This window comes from Chroicocephalus ridibundus, chromosome 1 (assembly GCF_963924245.1).
Source record: "Chroicocephalus ridibundus chromosome 1, bChrRid1.1, whole genome shotgun sequence".
In the NCBI taxonomy this organism is placed as follows: domain Eukaryota; kingdom Metazoa; phylum Chordata; class Aves; order Charadriiformes; family Laridae; genus Chroicocephalus; species Chroicocephalus ridibundus.
In genome coordinates, this window is record NC_086284.1 from 80881612 (window position 1) to 80900464 (window position 18853).

At 36.4% G+C, this 18853-nt stretch overlaps 1 protein-coding gene across 7 annotated transcripts in view; it reads left to right on the plus strand.

Moving 5' to 3' along the window:
- STS (steroid sulfatase) overlaps positions 1-18853 on the plus strand; it is a 118448-nt gene that overhangs the window by 13724 nt on the left and 85871 nt on the right. For 5 of the 7 annotated variants that reach the window (XM_063341164.1, XM_063341174.1, XM_063341201.1 and 2 more), the window contains 4 exons: positions 1840-1977; positions 11561-11713; positions 13461-13582; positions 16182-16304. In XM_063341164.1, coding sequence (XP_063197234.1) covers positions 11568-11713; positions 13461-13582; positions 16182-16304 — 391 coding nt within the window. In that variant the 5' untranslated portion in view covers positions 1840-1977; positions 11561-11567. The remainder of the gene's footprint in view (positions 1-1839; positions 1978-11560; positions 11714-13460; positions 13583-16181; positions 16305-18853) is intronic. The other 2 variants (XM_063341192.1, XM_063341220.1) reach the window with 1 other exon arrangement.

Below are 18853 nucleotides of genomic sequence, written 5' to 3' on the forward strand. Positions count from 1 at the left end.
ATAACAGTAAAGTATCAGTCCTGAAAAAAATGCAAGTTGGACAGAGAGAGTGATATGTTCTTTTTCACTGATGAACAGAATCCGTCCTTTAAAAACTTAAGGTGATATTGTTACCAAGAGGCACAAAGGAAAATGTCCTTTCTTAAAAACTTTTTAAAAGACATTATGATAACGATTGAAAAAATATGTTATTCACTTCAAACAAAGTTGCAGCATGCTCCAGTCCAGGCCAAAAGATAATGAGACCCCTGGAGCTATAATTGAGAAACTGTTCAAATGTTAAAAGGAAGTTAATACTGGTATAGCACAAGAAAATGTGTACCACAAGAGATTGGAAAAATGCCTTTTTGGAATACTTTTTGTATTTATTTATGCTCTTAAAATGTCACGCAAAATAAGGTGAAAATGAAATGAATTGCTGTAGTCTTGAGCTAATGATAATTTTCATTTTGTCTGGTTGGGATTTTGCCTCTCAGCTCCTATGTGCAAAGTGATGTTGTTCTATTTGAATAGCAAGAATTTAGAAGTTTCCTAGAGTCCCTATGAAAGAGAGAGAGAAAGAAAGAACTAGAGAAAAGAAAGAGAAGGGGAGGGAGAGGGAAGGAGGAGAGGAGAGAAGGAGCAAGATTTTTCTACTCACCCAGGGCAGAAGGAACCTTGACAACTTGTGGCTTAAATTGTTGTTTTTCCTGTATTGCTGTAATATGATATATGCCCTTCTACACTGTTTGTTAAAGATTTTTTTTTTTTCTGTCAGACTGTAAGGACCCACTTCCTCTTCTTGTATTGTAGGCAGATATTTTTAGTCTTAGATTATTTGCTGTTTCAGATATCCTTCATTTTAAGACCTTCATTCTAATTGTGGCCTAATCCTATGATATTTAAATTCTGTCCCTCAAATATTTTGCCAAGCTAAGTATATTCACAATTTTTATCTTTTTTTCCTTGATTGTGGAGTAAGTCAGTTATTCCTTTGTATGCTTACTGAAATTAGTAAATGATCAAATCTTTGGAACTGGCATAAAAAGTTGGCTAACGTATATGCTTTATTTTGCAAATGTCTTTGCCCTTTGGCGTACATATTTTTTAGAAGATTCTGATCTATGTAGTTTGCAGTTAGGCAGCTATATAACCACTATGCAGCTATGAATCCTTCTTTTCCTAGTTGTACAAGTTTTCTTTCCAGGATAAATATTTTCCTGGGAAGTAAGACCTCCTATTTTCATGATCCTTGTCTTTTGTTTTCAAATCTGTCTTCCAATAATGATATTTGATTTTAAAGCTATTTTGTACTTTTAGTGTTTACAATGACTAATGCTGGTGGAGTGTCTCTGCATTAGAGCTGGTTAGAAAATGACGTACCATCTTACTCCCCCCCCCCCCCCTTCCTGAAGCTTTTTTTTCACCAGGTTAATTGTGGGAAAATAAAAATTATTAATCAATAATTCTATTCTCTTTGTTCTAATTTTGCATTAGGTCATGAAAAATAGGTGATTTTGGTGTGAATCTTCTAACCCTGTTCAAAATAACATAGTAAAAATATCTTCCGGCCCAAAAGAACAACAGAAGTGGTTTGGTTTCACCTTGTGAATGCTAAACAGGCTACTTTTCTAGATGTAAAAGTAATGGAGAACAATTTCATTTTTAAATTGCTACATTTTAAAAAACTTTTTTTTTTCCCTTAAAATTCCTTTTTTTCCCCATTAGAAAGGTTTTTATCCAAAAAAATCCAAACAGTTTGTCATGTGTTCGTGACTATTTACAGAATGAGGACATACCATTCCCTGAATATTAGTTGTATGACAGAAGTAATATAAACCATTTTTCCCTTTCTTTCAGAAACGGTAGAGAAGGAACTTGGTCTTCAATAAGCAGCTACACTTGTTTATTTTAAATGTCTGGTACCTGTACAAATTAAGAGGAAGAAGAAGCTATTCGTTTATGTCTTGTGAGCCTCGTTCTTACACCAGCAACACCGTAAGTCAGTTGATCTCAAATTTAATTGTTTTTTACTTAAAATGCTTTGCCATTTCTCTCCTTGGTAAAAGGTTCACTTTTAGAATCTAGATGGATCGGATCACAGCAAAAAAACTTTTGGCTAATGATAATCAATGAAAGTAATTTGCCACTGGATCCATTATCCCTTTTCATTTTAAATGTGGTGGGTTGACCTTGGCTAACAGCCAAGCACCCACACAGCTGCTCACTCACTTCGTTCCTTCCCTCCCCTCCCCAGTGAGATGGGGGAGGAACAGGAGTGCGAGACTCATGGGTTGAAAGAAAGACAGGGGAATCACTTACCAGGTACTGTTGTGGTCAAAACAACTTGGGAAATTTAAGTTATTGCCAGCTAGCATAAATGTTTAATTACTGATTGGAGTATTGGGAAACAACAAAAAAATGGCAAACATTTAAACATGCAGGAAAACCACCTTTCCTAACACTTTCCCTGGCTTAGCTTCAGATTCCTCTCTTCCACCTTCCTAGTCTCCACTTCACACCTTCCCTCCAGACATCTCCTCCTGCCATGTTACTAGTGCAGGTTGCACTTAATCCCTTCAGTGAAGCAATGGGTGGCACAGGAGGACAAAGTCAGTGTTCAGCCATTTCCCTCTGCCACTTGTTGTTGCTCACTTTTTGCCTGTCCTCTGGTGTGGGCCCTCCACGGACTGCAGTCCCTTTGGGCACATACTTGCTCCAGTGCGGAGCAGCTCCTACTGCTCTGGTCTTGTTGCCTCCTTCTCTGTCTCCGCCCCTCACCACCCTTCTGTCTGTGTTCCTTCCCCCCAGGGCGTTTTTTCTCCTTCTTAAATACATTTCCCCAAGGTGCCACCAGCTTGGCTGATGGGCTCAGCTGTGTCCTGCCGTGGGTCCATTGCAGAGCTGCCTGGAATGACTCTGTTCAGCCCAGGGCGGCCCCTGCTCTCTTCCTGTAGAGGCTCCCTCTGCAGCTACCAACATATTGACACCTGCATTCCAATACATTGCCATGAAAAAGTGGTGTTGGTTTCAGTAGCTCGGTAAATTGAGATAGTCCGAATGCAGATACAAGTGATACTTTGTTTTGATAAACATGGGAAGCGTGTTTTTTTATTATACTCTAATGCTTTTTTCTAACACATGTTCTGGGAAAGAATGCAGAGGTCGGATATAAGTAATAGTCCAGACACAACCATTTCCTCTCAATTAGTTTACGTACCTTCTAATACGGCTGTGCTCAGTCTCTGCAATGGGTCAGATTGAGCAGCTCCTTGTGGACAAGTGAAGAGGGCTGCTTGTGGTACCCCTTTCTCCATCAAATTGAGTATATCATATATATATATATGTATTATAAGTACACCATTACTCGCTGTTCTCCTACCCCTTATGTGACAGGACAAGCCTGTGTATCACTGTCCTGTGATGAGAATGAATTTGTCCCTTGTGCTGTGATGGAGGTCAGGAGAACACGTGTGATACTTGAGCATGTGAGTAGGTGAAAAGGACCTCGTGAAAGAAGGTAACAGGATCCAGCAATGACTGGCCAGTCACAGGCTGTTTTGGTTGTCTTCTGTGTGTGTAGCCCTTAGGCAAGAGGGCAGCACACTGTCAGGCTGAGCTCACAGTCTGTTGTCAGTCACCTCTGACAACACTTTCCTTGAAATATCATCTGGCTCAAGTAACTATCAGAACTCTGTCAGAGATGAGGTTTATTTGTCTGATCAGACGTGATTGTAACCTTAAATACAGGCTTGACTATAGCTGACTTCAATCAGAGAATTACCGATACTCCTATAAAATAATCCTTGCTGTTGTATGTAATCACTGTTATATCAAATATCTTTTGTTTGAGAGTAATGAAAGAATAAAATATTTAAGATGGAATATTCATCAGATTGCTATGCACTCTGGAAAGGAAAAACACTTACATGCATCCCTTGGAGCAAAATTTTGCAACTAAAACTCATGAAGAGTTGTCCCTGTTTCTCAGATTTCAGTGGAATTACTCACAGACGAAGAAACTGTTACACCAGTAAGGTTGGTAGAGCACATTATACTAATTGAAAAACGTAGTGGTTGTTTATTACACAAAGTTGTTTTTTCATATTTTATGCTGAGTGCATAACACAGGCAACCCACCGTCAAGGTGGGATTTGTTTCATGTAAGTTTATTCCTTTTGTATACGTCTAGTCTAAACTAGTTGTTCAGGCTCTCTTTCTAGCCTGTGGAAGAAGATCGTGAGCATCACTTCCAACGTTTCATTATACCAATCTTAAGGAGAGATGAATCATCCTCTTAAGGTGCCTCTCTCTTCCTATTAATTAGAGAGAAAGCCTAGATAATTAGCTCAGATAATAAATGTGTAACTTTAAGATGAATAAATTCAGATGGATTGGTTTCACGAGTGCATATGCCCCATTGCATATGGGCCATCTAGGCATTTAACTTCTACGTGAGTACAATGAGTATTGTCTGAATGCAGCCTTTTCTCAAGTTTTGTGTCTGATACAATCAGCTGTATTGAGAGCCCTTGAGTGTTATCATAATGCAAGTATAAATAACAATAGAGTTCTTTTAAACATAATAATCCCACACTTTGAGAACAAATTAATGCAAATGCAACTTCTCTTTTCTTTAAATGAAACAACCTTTTGGAAATAGTGTAACATACTGGATCATTTTATTGATGTGCTACTTGCTAGCTTTATGTAGCAAAGAAAAATTAACTGGCCATTTCACTGCAGTTTCTCTGGTAAACCGCTTTGACTAGACAAGTGGTTGTAGATAGAGGAAAATGCAGTGATATTGTGTTATAAAATCCAAAACTTTGATCTTCACAGACTCCAGAGGATGCCAGTGGAGAGAGATGGTTTTGGGGGTGTTTTGAGATGTTTTGGTTTTTTTCTTCTGTTAGGTTTCATGTTTTCCTCTGATAGCTGATAGGCATTTTAAAACTGCCATTTCAATGAAGACAGCTTGGAAACTGCTTTCAAATTGAATGAAATTGAAATCTAGTGTTAAGTGGTTGGCCATTTGTCATACTGTCCCTCCAAAGACTTACAGCGGAACTTAGACCTTCACATCTGTGGACTATCCTTGTGAAGGCAGTGAAGTTTAGTGTCTTAGTCCAATATTACATGTAATTAGACTTTTTTTTTTTTTTACTTTTTAAACATTTTGTGAATTATTATATTGTATATGAATGGAAACTCTGAAGAGACCAGCTTGGCTATAGTTAGGTGAAGAGTCTGCAACCAGTCAATGAGATGAAGCTACAGTTTACATGTTGGTCCAATTCAAATAGACATAATGAAACTCTTTTGTTAATTCCATGTGTAAGACTCACAGTCTCGTAGAGGTATACAGTCTTTATCTGCTTGCGTATCATAAAAATAGAAGTACAAAGTTTTAGTCTCAGAAGTTGTTCTTCATGTCCATTTGACACTCTTGAAAAAGGCAGTATCAAAAATAGTCATTTCACACATTATCTAGCTCTGGTATATTAAAAAAAAACCTGTCTTGACAGCTTTCAAAACTATTAATTAAGCTAGATATCATGGATGGGTTTAGCTGAGCCCTCAAAGTATGTAAGCAAGTGTCATGTTACATTCGTTAATATAGTATTACAAAGTTCTTGTTCAAATAGGCATACACATTAAAACAGATACTTAATAATAGCGTATGTCAACAGCTTTACACATGTCGGTAAGCATCATGTAATATTTACTGAAGGTGATACGGATTTGAGAAGTGAAGCTTTCTCATCTTTTTTTTTTCATCAACATTCAATGGTAATTTATTATATATTTACACTGAACACAAAATGTATGCAGAGAGATACGGACCTAAAATCCTTGTGAAGTGGTGAGCAGAGTAGCATCCTTCATACATGCTCATTGCATGTGTAATTACTGAATTGGAAAGATTTCTTTTAATTGTTTATAACACTTGCCTCTGATTCCATGACACAGTCACTAGTGGTTACTCATTATTAGCTTTTTTTTTCATAGAATCATAGAATCGTTTAGGTTGGAAAAGACCTTTAAGATCATCATGTCCAATTGCAAATCTAACACTGACAAGTCCACCACTAAACCATGTCCCTAAATGCCACATCTACATGTCTTTTAAATACCTCCAGGGATGGTGAGTCAACCACTTCCTTGGTCAGCCTTTGCCAGTGCTTGACAACCCTTTCAGTGAAGACATTTTTCCTAATATCCAATCTAAACCTCCCCTGGTGCAATTTGAGGCCATTTCCTCTCATCAGTTTTTTTTTAAATGAAAAGATTTTTCTCTTTCAGTATGGTGCATAATGGGCAAATAGGATGACATCCTGTGTTATCTTGTGATTCTCCTTTATTATGTTGCTGACCAGAGCCCATATTTAAAATTAGTTTTAATGAGCATTTGGCTAACAGAAGGAATATTGTGAAACAGCAATCATGGAAAAGAGTATATGCTCTAATATGTGTATGTAATTATAAGGGTGTTTTCTTACAAATAAAATAATGGCATTATATCACCGAAGATAATCTTATCTTCCATTCAGGTTATAATTTACTACCAGAAATAATGTTTATTATTTATTCATACTGCCATTAAGTTCTGTAATTTATTTGAGATGAAACTAGTAAGTTCTTGAGAGACCACTTTAAAAAGACACTTAAATTGAACTTATATCTGGTGGAGGCTGTGTGGCTTCATCCCAATTTGATTCAGAGCCAGTTATTAATCATACTTGAACAAGAAACATGATCATTTCTTCTGGTGTTTTTCCCAGCTTGTGTTAAGTGATATTTCTGTCTTAGAATGAGACAACTTTTAATAAATTAAATACAGATTTTCATTTGTGTCCATAGTTACCTGAAGGCGCATATTGAAATCTATTGGCACTTTTCAGAAAAGCATTCCAGCTTTTTCACAGGCGCAGATATCAGTTTACAGATACAGACAGACCCAGCCCTTTTTGCCCACACCATGAGAGGGCTGAATGCAAATCAGTTCCAACCTGGAAAACAAATAGTCGTCCTAATCTGGCACTGAATCTGAAGTGCCTAACCAATAGGTAGGATGGAAGATTCCTGTGTCACTTAGGCTTTTCCAGAAAAAAACCCAAACACAACAACTAAAAAGCACATCAAATGTGCTTGGACCTGAGGAAACAGGAGGAGCACATCTGGGTCTGAGGGCTGGAGAAGACTCTGAGAAGGTATCTGACCAGGGAGGAGGAGAAATAGCACAATACTGAAAAATCAGCATTAAGAAATAGTGAGTTTACACTGTTAACAAAAATCAAATATTAGAAGCAATCGTGTTACTGAGATTGAGTTACCGGTGATCAATTAGGATGCCGTACCTGACTTTTTGCATGGTCTTAGCTTGTTGCAAATGCAAAGTAATGTTTGTTTGTCTAAATGAATTAGCAGTAGGAGCAGGCCAAAAGCATATGGTTTTATTTCTCTTTACATAGTCCTATGACATAAAAGATGCAACAGATATGACCGACTTGTAAGAGAAGAATTAATTGAGAGATTGGAACAAATCTTAAGCTGATATCAGAAAATTATTAGTAGTAATTTTAGTATATTACTTTAACATTTGTTAAAATTTAAAAACTTACTTTTTTGTTTCTCATGAAGCTGAGGAATTTTCTCTTTACAGAATCTTATGGAGGGCAGGGTTTTCTTCTAGTTTGTTTATTTACAGTATGATTTTTATGACTCTTAGGGAAATTTTTGGAGTTCTGCCATTCAGTTAAGCAAGGAAAGATATTTTTTTTTTTGCATACTGCTTAAGGATAGCACAGCATTTTTTAATGAGGTGAATATCTTTAAATGTTGCTTATTTCATCAGAAGATACTGTACCTTCAAGGATAAAGTATATTAAGCATTTTCTCAAAGGATTCTGTTAAAAGAGTAGTTTAGAGATAAATTGCTTAATCAAACTGAATAAAAATGCTGGGATGATTGAGTTGGGGGTTTGAAAGTTTCATATCGTCATTCTTGTAAGAGATGCATCTGTCTGTAGTAATCAGGATAAGGGTGCAACAACTAGCGATATCTTGAGCCATTTATCCCTGGGGGGAGGAGGCCAACTCATTGGCTTCTATATGATCTGCCAACATTTTTTAATGTAGAAAACTGAAACTTAAAAGAAATGTTTGGTAAATCCATATGAAATATCAACAAATAGTGGATTATAAGAATTATTTGTTTTCATCCGTTTGTTCTTACACTTTTATCATAGAATCATCGAATCATTTACACTTAATTTGTTTTAATACAAATAAAAAAAAATGTATTGGAATCACAATAATGTAATTTTATGGTATGTAGAAAAGGTAGTATGTGTGTGTATGTTCACCCATATGCATGTGCAGATGTGTATATTGACACATCTATGTATGTATATATATGTTCATATGCAATTATTAAAGTATAGTAGTTTGAAATAGCATGTATGAAATTCAAATTCCTATATGGCTCATTGTAGCAAATTAAGCACTTTCTTAAATCTATTCAACTTAGGAGCAACCTTGTGAAGAAAGAAGGTACTATTAGGCCTATTATTCACAGGGAAAGTGAAGCAGGGATTAAAATTATAGTAGAAGAATATACTTGCCAGGTTTCTTACGTTCTTTCCTTAAACGTTTGGATTGGCTGCTGTTGGAGACGAAATACTAGGTTAAGTGAGAGCTTCATCTGATTTGGTGCAATCATTTTCATGTTAGGTCTGCACATGTCTGTCTTTTCGCGATTAAAAACCCTGGAGTGACACACATGAGCCTCAGCATTCTCAGAGCTTCATTCTTCTCACGTTCTTCCCTTTTTACTCCTCCAGATTTCTTTGCTGTTGTCTGTTCCACTCAATTTCATCCATCCAATTTTTCTTGCTTTCCAAGCACATCCCTTCAAGATGCATGAAAGTCTGCTACAGAGAGAGAGTACACCAGAGAAATCAGAGTTGTTGAGATTAATTTTTTTTTCCTGTTTCCATGTTGATTTCACTTCAGGGACGTGATATCAGGTGGAGGCAAATTGCCCAATGCGTGAGAGTGTCTACAGATACTCCTTCAGACTAGAGGAGTATCCAGCAATATTGTGTCAGAGACATCTTTCAATAACATTTTTTTGTTGTTGATTTGAAAATTGAGCAATGGAGGTGCTAAAGGAGGCTAACTTCTCCAGGAGTAGATGCAGACAATAAGAGATGTTCAGCCACTTTGCAAATGACAACGATCCAGTTGATACTGGGCATAACTATTTTTAACTTTGCTGTGGAAATTTATTTAAATATATTATACGAAGTCGGTATATAACATAAACAGCAGAAGATTTTAAGTTTTGACCAAGGTGATTAATTTTCTTCGGTATTTTGTTGAATAGGTTATTTTCCTGCTGATCTCTACACAGACTTGAAATTACTTTAGAATTCAGATAAATTGTAGTCAGTTCATTTCTAAGATATTTCACTGGTTTTTTTAGATTTCATTCATTCTGGAAAATAACAGTAACTTTCCAACAGTAACTTTACTCAGTAAAAGGAAAATTAGTTTGCTTTGTTCATGAGTGGCTAAAGATCTCACGCATACTCGGAAAGACTACTCTCCATAGCTCCATACCTTCTAATTAAAACACAGGGTGTTTTGGTTGGGACAGTTGAATTAAACCTTGGCATTACTGTTTGTAAAACTTGCAAAACAGCTAACCTTGTGCCTTTAAAATGATGGGTTTGTTAGTGGCAAGTGTATATATTTCTAGGTTTTATTCAGACAACGTGAAGCCTACAGCAAAAAGTAAAGTAATTCTGTGAAATAAATGTGCAGGTCCTGTGAGCATCCATGCAACTCTCTATATAGAATGTCACCAACATATATGTCACCCTTTTCAACATCCCTATTACCACGGGCCTTGAGACCCTCGCAGTCTGAAGAGTGGAGCAGGAACATAAGATACGGTAGCAGGTTTTTCCCATCCATTGGAGTCAGTGCGTTAGCTGTTCTCTTGCAACGCGTGCGAAGCAATTGGAGCGTGTTTATCCTTTCAGGGAAGAAAGGTAGATCTGTTGCGCAGATTAAAAGTCTGCACAGTGGCAGGCGCTACACAGCTTCATTGGTATGGTAATTTGCTAAAGGGTTGGTTAGATGCATCCCACCAAGCAGAACTGTGTTTAGTGTTTCTTAAACTACCATTTCTCCTCATTTCAACCTGCAGTTCTCATTCCAGCTGGGTCTCAAGCTTCCCTTCTTGCTCTTTATTCAAGTCAGTGCAAGTTCTTCCAGTTCTGACTGCTTCCTCTTGTCTACGCTTTTATCCACCACACCTCACTAATTTATGAATCCGTCTCCCTTGATGTCTAGTCTCTTTGTACCAGCTCTTCCAGTTCTGGCTTCTTTATCTTCTCTCAATTTACTTTTATCTACCATAACTCACTGATTTACAGTTTTTTTTCTTTCTTGCCCTGCTGTCCCCATTCTCTCTGGAAATCCTTGATTCTACTCCCTTTTCCTACTCTTTCATATTTCTACATCAGTTTTAGTTTTCTCTGCTTTCCTTCTTGTCCCAGCATAATCCAGAATGCAGGTGTGACTCATGCCTCGTCTGCAGGGTGCTGCCTGCCTCCAGAAAAAATGGGAATATTACCTGGGGCAAAAGAAGCAGTCTCTCTTCTTTTTTGATGTGTGTAGCTGGCACAGTCCGTCACAGCTTAGAGGCGCTCAATTTCAGCCAGAGCATAGTCAATGCAGTTTAAAACAGAGATATAGCAAGTTCCTGTTTAGGTAGAATAGCATTTATAGCATGTGCATCTGCAAATAGACTGTGCTTTAATCATAAAACCATGTGATGGTATGTAGTATTGTGTACAATACATTCTTCTTCCCATTTTAAGTTGGATATAGCATGAACATTGTTTATAGAACATTGTGATACGATATCAAATATTTTTACATAATTTTGCTATAGGTCCTGACATTTAAAACATTTTTGAAAAGCTTTTTCTTAAACATTCCTTTCAATAATTTGGTAGTGCATCTCTTCACCCCCTTTGCCATAATACTTATTACTGTGAAGAAACTAAAACAGAATTTTTTTTTCCCCTTTCTGAAGAGAAATTCAGTCATTTAATTCAGTAGTAGAATTGATTGACTTTTTTTCTGCAGTGAACCTTGGAAATTTTGGTCCTAAGTGATTTCAGTTTCTGTGTTCCTCAAATCATATTTATACCTAAAGAAAAAAACAAACAAGCCTTATTTGCACTCATGATTTACTGCTGTGTAGTGCATCTATGGATGCAAAAGTATTGTCACTGACATTTTCACTAGTTCTTTGTTCATCATTATTTAAAGGTTTCATCTGTGTAAGGGTGTGGAAGGAAAGCTATATACTAAAAGATGCATTTTTATTTTTTAAAAAAATATGACAGAGAAAATAATGTAAAAGAAAACAACCCGTAAGAAAAAAAACAAATAAAAATATACAATCTGATTTTCTCTTCTACTATACAATCAAGGGCAATAGTAGGTCTAAATTAAATTAACAGTGAAATTATGTTTTCCACCTGTTCTTACACTCCAGGAAGAAGATGAGACTCCTTTTATTTTTAATAATGTGCGAGTGTGCCATAAACAGTGTCAATAGCCACCATGTTTCAAAGCCCAATGTTGTTTTACTGATGGCTGATGATCTTGGTATTGGAGACCTGGGATGTTATGGGAACAGAACCTTAAGGTATGATGATATATTTGGGGGAGTCATAGCTTTATATTTTTATTTATTTATTTATATTTAATTTTTTATATTTTAGGTTTTTAGATTTGTAAAGTTAAAACCCAAAAAACATTGAGACATTTGATTAGGTTCTTTATAAGTAACCAAAGTTCATAACCTTTCCAGAGAATAGAATATTCGATCTTTGTTTTCTTTTCTTAATTAGAAAAAAAGACTTATCTGATGTATTTATCCTGGTGAAAAGTTGCATCATAAACAGAGAATTGAGCAACCAACCACATAAGGGTAGGTCTAGAGAAGCAAAGTATAATCAACAATTTTCTTTTAAAATATGCATGATGCAAATACTATGAATTAAGTGAATTTTGAAGCACTTGTGATTTGAGACAAGCTTGTCACTAACCAATTGGAAATAAAGTACTGATTTTTTTCCTTTGTTGTTCTTTATGCTGTAGTCAATAAATTCATTAAAACAAATGTTAATATAACTGAGTAATTCAGCAGTGTTCCCCAGTATGATCCTTACTACAAGCTTGGGTATGATGGTTGTGTAAACAGCACCAGTTGTACCTAGTCATTGTGTTTCCATGGTGCAAAGTCTTTGATCAAGTTAAAATTCAGATTAATAGCACTGTCCTATCAAACGTTAAATACTCTTGTTCCTAATTAAGTTAGTTAGAAGTGGAAACTCCTCATAACTCAAACTCAACCGAAATCACTCAAGTTACAGCTTCTAGTTTTAAACAGGAAAAGTCCTATGCTTGGATCACTGCCCTCCCAAGGACCAGAACTGTTTCAGGAACGATGTTCTCTGATGCGACAATTCAGAAGTAGATCTTTGGAGTATGAGGAAATTTCATCATACTGCTTGTTATCAGTAGGTGATATTAGAGATAGCAGAGTAGTCTGTTGGAAAATTAATGTTTCTTACTATTCAAACTTAGATGATTGGAGTACTACTGTGCCTTGAGGTCATGGTCATTAATCTCCCAGGTCAGGGGTGTATTAGAGCATGCTGCAGCTCCTGGACAGTCTGCATTCCTAGTTTCCCTTCTGCAGTACCAAAGGCACAGAATTTCTTCCTGCAGGAACCAATTTTCATGTGCATGATGATCCAGGTCACAGACAAGTTTCCCATGGGGATATGGAAACTTGAATATGCCCCTGGATCTAATATTGCAGACATAATCATGTCAGATATGTAAACATTGTTAATATAGAGCCTGACACAATCATGACCGTTTGAATCTCTCCTAATAACTGATAACCACTACACAACATTACCCCTAGCCAAAAAACTTTTGCTGGGGAAAGAGAGAAGTGACACCAAGTAGGGGGTAGGGAAGCACAGCCTTTCTCCAGTCTCTCCTCTCCCCATGGCTGAAGCAGAAAGGCTGTGTAAGTAGCAGTTACAGTTCTGGGTCAAGGAATGCGTTTAAAAGGGTTGCAATATAACATGTCCAGGTGTCACACTTTAGTACTGGCCATGAAGAGTAGATGAAAGTGGAGAAAAAGATTTTCGGCACAGTGCCGCAGTGTCTCAGTTCAGTGTTGACAGCTAGTGTAAAAATATTTGACGCAATAGTATTTGGAATTGCACCACCACTATGGTTTTGATAATTTGCATACAGTAAGTCTCAATTTGATTTTCCTGATAGTTTTTGCCTCGGATGCCTTGATCTCACCATATCCGTTTCCAAATAATCATCTTTTTGTACTTTTTTTTCCGCAACATATATTTTTCTAGAACCCCTAATATTGACAGGCTTGCAGAGGAAGGAGTGACACTTACTCAGCATATAGCAGCATCTCCACTTTGTACTCCAAGCAGGGCAGCTTTCCTGACAGGGCGATATCCTATCAGATCAGGTAAAATCTCATTACTTTATATATAAATATCATCTTTTATTTGCAGTAAACTGCATGCATTTTTTTCTCTGGCCTTTCTTGATATTTGTATCATTACCAGGTTAGGTACTCATTTCAGTAAGTAATCAAGCTCAGCAGAGTTGGTCAACATTTGAAATCTTCCATATATATGGGAATTTCTCACATTTCAGAAGTGTTAACATAATAATAAAGATTTTTTTTTATTGAGAAAAATTTTGTTTTTTTTTTTTTTAAATACCAAATAAAAAATCTGATTGTGGTTATTTAATGGAAGGTGCATCCAAATTCCATCGACTTCCTTCACTGTCCACATGACACAGTGGCCTCTTGCCTGCCTCCCCAGTTGCATTCAGGCTGCTCCCAGGGCGTTTGTTGGTGGGCAGCCTGAGTGTTGAGCATCACAGAGATGCACCTAGAAAGACACAACGGAAGAACGCAGTGTAAATTCTTCTGCTCAGACATTTCTGTTTCTACGAAGCCATTTGGTTTAGACAAATAGTTATTTTTTCAGGGGAGGGGGGGAAGGACAGTTCATTAAGGTATTCCAGCAGCCCTTAAAGCTGGGAAGAAGTAAAAAATCTCCCTTTTCTAAGTATTTTTGTTCCATATCTGCCCATACACAGTGTTAAGTATACTATGAATACATGCATTTAACAACTTCTCTTAAAGTACCTGATCCAAAGCCCATTTGAGTCAGTAAAGATCCAGTCTGTTTATTTTAGTGTGCTGGGACTGAGCCCCTCAGTGCTTAGCCATGCAACTTTAACGTTCCCTTAACATCATTTTTAGCAAGGATCATTATACATTAATCAGATCACTTGTTCATTAGTGATAAAACATCCTGTCCTTGCTTCTGGGAATGAAAGCAAAGCAAGACTCTGGAGCCTACTTGATACGTTTGTGCTCATTCAAATCAAGTAACAAGCTTCTGCAAAAGTGCCAGCTAATATAGCTTGCTAAATTTTCCATTACATTCAGCTGCAAAGGAAAATTTTGTATACCTGCTACAGTTATATTGCTATTAATATTTACTGTAGGTAAAGCCACAGGTCACTTTCCATTATGATCCTTGGTCTTATTTCTGAAAAATTAGGATTTGAACTGATTTTTTTCTTAACTGGTCTGCTCTCAGTCGTACCTGATCATTTCCCTATAGGTGCAAAAACTGAACTTTGTCTTAATTAAATTATGAAATTTCTAAATATGAACTACTCCCAAACATCAGTGGAGAACTAGTAAAGAATCATTATGGAAGATGCTAGAATCACGATGTGGAAAAAAAAAGTTAGAAATTTAAAACTCCTGCTAACAGAGCTGAAAAAATATATTCAAAAATGCAGTGTTTGATGAGACACAAGCTCAGAGAAAAGTAATGATGAAAAAAAAAAAAAAGGTTCTGTACTTTCATTCTGGCAATTTAAGGGAATTACACTGATTTCAGTTACAAGACATCGAAGTACATAAAAATAAGTATAAATAAATATATAATAAATAATATATATAGAGAGAGATGACTAAAACTACCTAAAGTGTTCATCAATAAAGCTGGTGTGAAAAACTGAAGTCAACATTTGAAGGGTAGGTTGAGCTCTCTTTAATAAACCAGTCTAACGAATCTTTTTCTCATCTAACCACAGGGGATACCTGAGGGAAGATTCTGGTTGTCTTCATCAGTCATGTAACTTTGGCACTGCAATCATCCAGTTGCATAATTCAGACTTCCTGGAGATACATCTGCACAGATTTGCATAGATATTCTGTGTTCTGTCTATCTATAGTCGGAGCCAGCTCTCGTCTGGAATCCTAGTAATCTAATTTTCATGAACCTGAAATCTCAAGTTCCTCATCCTTAGAGTAGTTGATAAGCTCAAGTTTGTGTTCCTCAGACTCTGAGTGCATAGAATTTACTGTGCCTTATTTGGATGTTGTCTCGTTAGCTGATACCTGATGCTGCTTTAATGCACTGTGTGTACTTTGAGTCATGTTGTCTTCCTGCCATTGGAGCACTGGTCCTCTCCCATCAAAGCCGAGTGCCCTAGTTACTCTGTTTCCAGAATCAGACTCTCTCTTGCTCTTTTTTAACCTCATGATGTTTACGTGCCCAGCTGTAAGACTGCCCTGCTTCAACTCCCTTCTCTCAAATAACCTTAAAGGCTTGTAGAAAACCACGTATGAGGAAAGTGGAAGTTCTGAGAGTAGAATTTGGGAGTAATCTTGCTTACTCCTTTGCTCCATTCCTTCCCCGTGTACAAGAAAAATAAATTATGCAAGCTCAAATTCTTTCAAATATGCTATACCTTAGAACAACTACAGAAGGGGCTGCAACAGTTTATTTGATGGCTGACCCCACAGTTATAAGCAGAAAATTTTTTCACCACTTCTCAATTTATAGTGTCTATACAGAAAAGACCTTGCTCAGCTAAATGGATGATTGTATCTGCCACTTGCAACATTTAGTGTCTGGTGGTAATAGGTCATTTAAGTGATTACACCTAAAGCAAAAAACTGCGTGCAGAAAGAATGAATGGAATTTTTTTCACTATATTATTCAAATCTCATTCATTTTCATTGTATTTAGGAATGGCTGCCTTCTCACGAGTTGGTGTCTTCTTATTTTCTGCCTCTTCTGGGGGACTTCCTTCTGAAGAAATAACTTTTTCCGAACTCCTGAAGCAGAGAGGTTATACAACAGCTCTGATAGGTAAAATTGCATACATACACAGCATTCTTTTTCACTCATTTCAATCAAAAGAACATTAGCTTCCCATATAAGCTGTTAAGGGTCTGCATTAAGCTTTTTCCCCCCACAGCATAATGAGTTTATTTTTCTGGCACAAAGCTGAGCATATTCCCATGCATATGTGTAACACTAATCAGGTAAGTACATCTAATTCACTTGTGTAGTTATAGTCTCATTGAGCAACGTACTGAAGAAACATGATGAACAAATTGAAAATCAGTCAAGCTCTTAAAAAGTTTTCAGTATAAATAGGAGTTTGATTACAACAGAGAGACAATGAAGGATTGATCTCAGGGTACAAGTCAGCACAGTGGTGGGATTCATTTCACCAGTTTTCAATTATCCATAAAGTAGATAATGTAGTACCTGGGCTATCCATCTGGATTCTCTTCTTGGTCATCAGACAGAAATGGACATCTCTAGGAAATTTTTCTCATCCTGCAGTAGATGTTTAATACAAAAATGTGTTTCTCTCTCATTATAAAGACAGACAACTAACTGCATCATAAATACCAAGTGATGGGTAAAAGAAATCCCATCAGATGAATATTAAACAGAATTTGAATGAATATCATAAAGATATAGCATTTGAATAACGTGGGGCTTTTTTTTTCCTAATATGGCCACTGGCTTATTCCACACTGCTAACATTTTAGAAGATTTTTATGAAATACAACTTGTATTACATAATATACACGTCTGTACTGGAATTTCCAGCAAGTAGTTGTTTAGAGAACATCATACTGCAATGTTACTACATTCTTTTAGAGGCTTGATGCACTCAGTTTGATTTTAAAATGTAACAAAAGCTTTCAATTTAGGGAGTAATTTTTGTTTAAAAATCAGGCTGTTTATCAAGGCCAACAATTCACACCACTGTTCAAAACAACCCCGGTATTACGTAAGTAACCAGTGTTGATGATCCTAACTAAAAAGTCCTACATGGCTATAGCCCAGTCTTAGAAAGTATAAAATACCTTAATGTCCTGACAGATTCAAAACAGAAAAGAAGAAAATCTAACAGAATTATATTTAGTGCAGGTGTATTTGAACTGTAGTGCAAAAAAAACCCATTCATAATTTGTCATTTTCATAATGGAGTTAATTCCTATTGCTCCATATTCAATTAAAGACTGCAAAAAAATCATTTTTCTGTTTGTAATAAGTACTGTAATACAAATACTCATTTTCTGGGGCTGACCTAGTTAATGTTCTTTTTTTAACTACTTTCACTGCAACATGACAGCTTGCCACTTAGATCTCCAGAAGTTATCTCCATGATGCTTAATGAACAATTCTTCCAAGTGGCCTGAATGATAGCTATGAAACCATAAGATGTTATATTACCATATCCTTAGAGTATAATGAAGGCTTCCAAAAATCAAGCATTGCATTAAAATTACGGATAAAGTATATGTAAATGACAAAAAGAAAAATTATGTAGATTTGAAGACTAGATAGACAGACTCTGATTCCCAGCCAGCCCATTTGCTGCCTCTGCTGGTATTCTTATCACATCATATTGGTCGAGGTCAGGGAGTCTTTGCTTGGTTCAGTCTAACTCAGCAGTTCCCAAACAATTAATTGTCAAATCCTGCACCAGTGATGGATTGGCATAAGGGTAATTTGAAGCCTTTCAGTTTCTCAAGCCTGTACTGTCACTTCCTGTTTTTGCCAAGTTTCTCTTCTCTTTACTCTGTAAGGACATTTTTTTCTTTCTTAAATGCATTTTCCTTTCTTTTTTAATTTTTTTCCCTCCTGTGAATATATACTTCCTCTTGCTTGATACATCCCTAAATATATTTTAGGTATAAATCTATTTTATGTATAGACTTTTTTACCTCATTGTTTTTCCCTTGTGGCACAAGGTGACATCCAATAGATCTGGCAGGAAGAGACACAGTCTGAAGATCTGCAACAAAACCAAGTTTTCTCAGAAAAGGCAGCTGCATTGAATATGTAATATTTCACCAGATAAGGATTCTGGAGTGTAGCAAGAAATGCTGATGTTTTTAGGAAATAGCTATTCATAATGCAAAAATTCCACTGAAAGTAGATAGGTATTATTTTAACTACCGGGATACTCAACTACAATTGAGTAAAGGTGAACTTTTACTCATTACTGTTGTCCAGAGTGTTGTGTGGCATCCAGAGAAGTTTAAAATACACCTGTGTATCTTATCTCCAAAGTTTAAAATACTTATGGATAAATTGGGATTGGTATCTTTCCTCTGGAATGAAGTGTTGTAGTATTTGGACACGCTCTCACAGTAGCAAGAAATACAAGATTGGCTGAGTCTATGAGATAGGATTAATAGAACAGTTATTAATAGAACTGCTTAAAATGTGACCATATTAATAATAGATGCATATATACTTTATATTATTATTTCTATGTGTATCTTGTATAAATATATTTCTTGGAGCACATAAATATTTCTGTTTGCATCTTGCTCTGCATCTTGCATCTTACCATTTACCTGAAGAGCACAAAACCGTACCAAATGAAA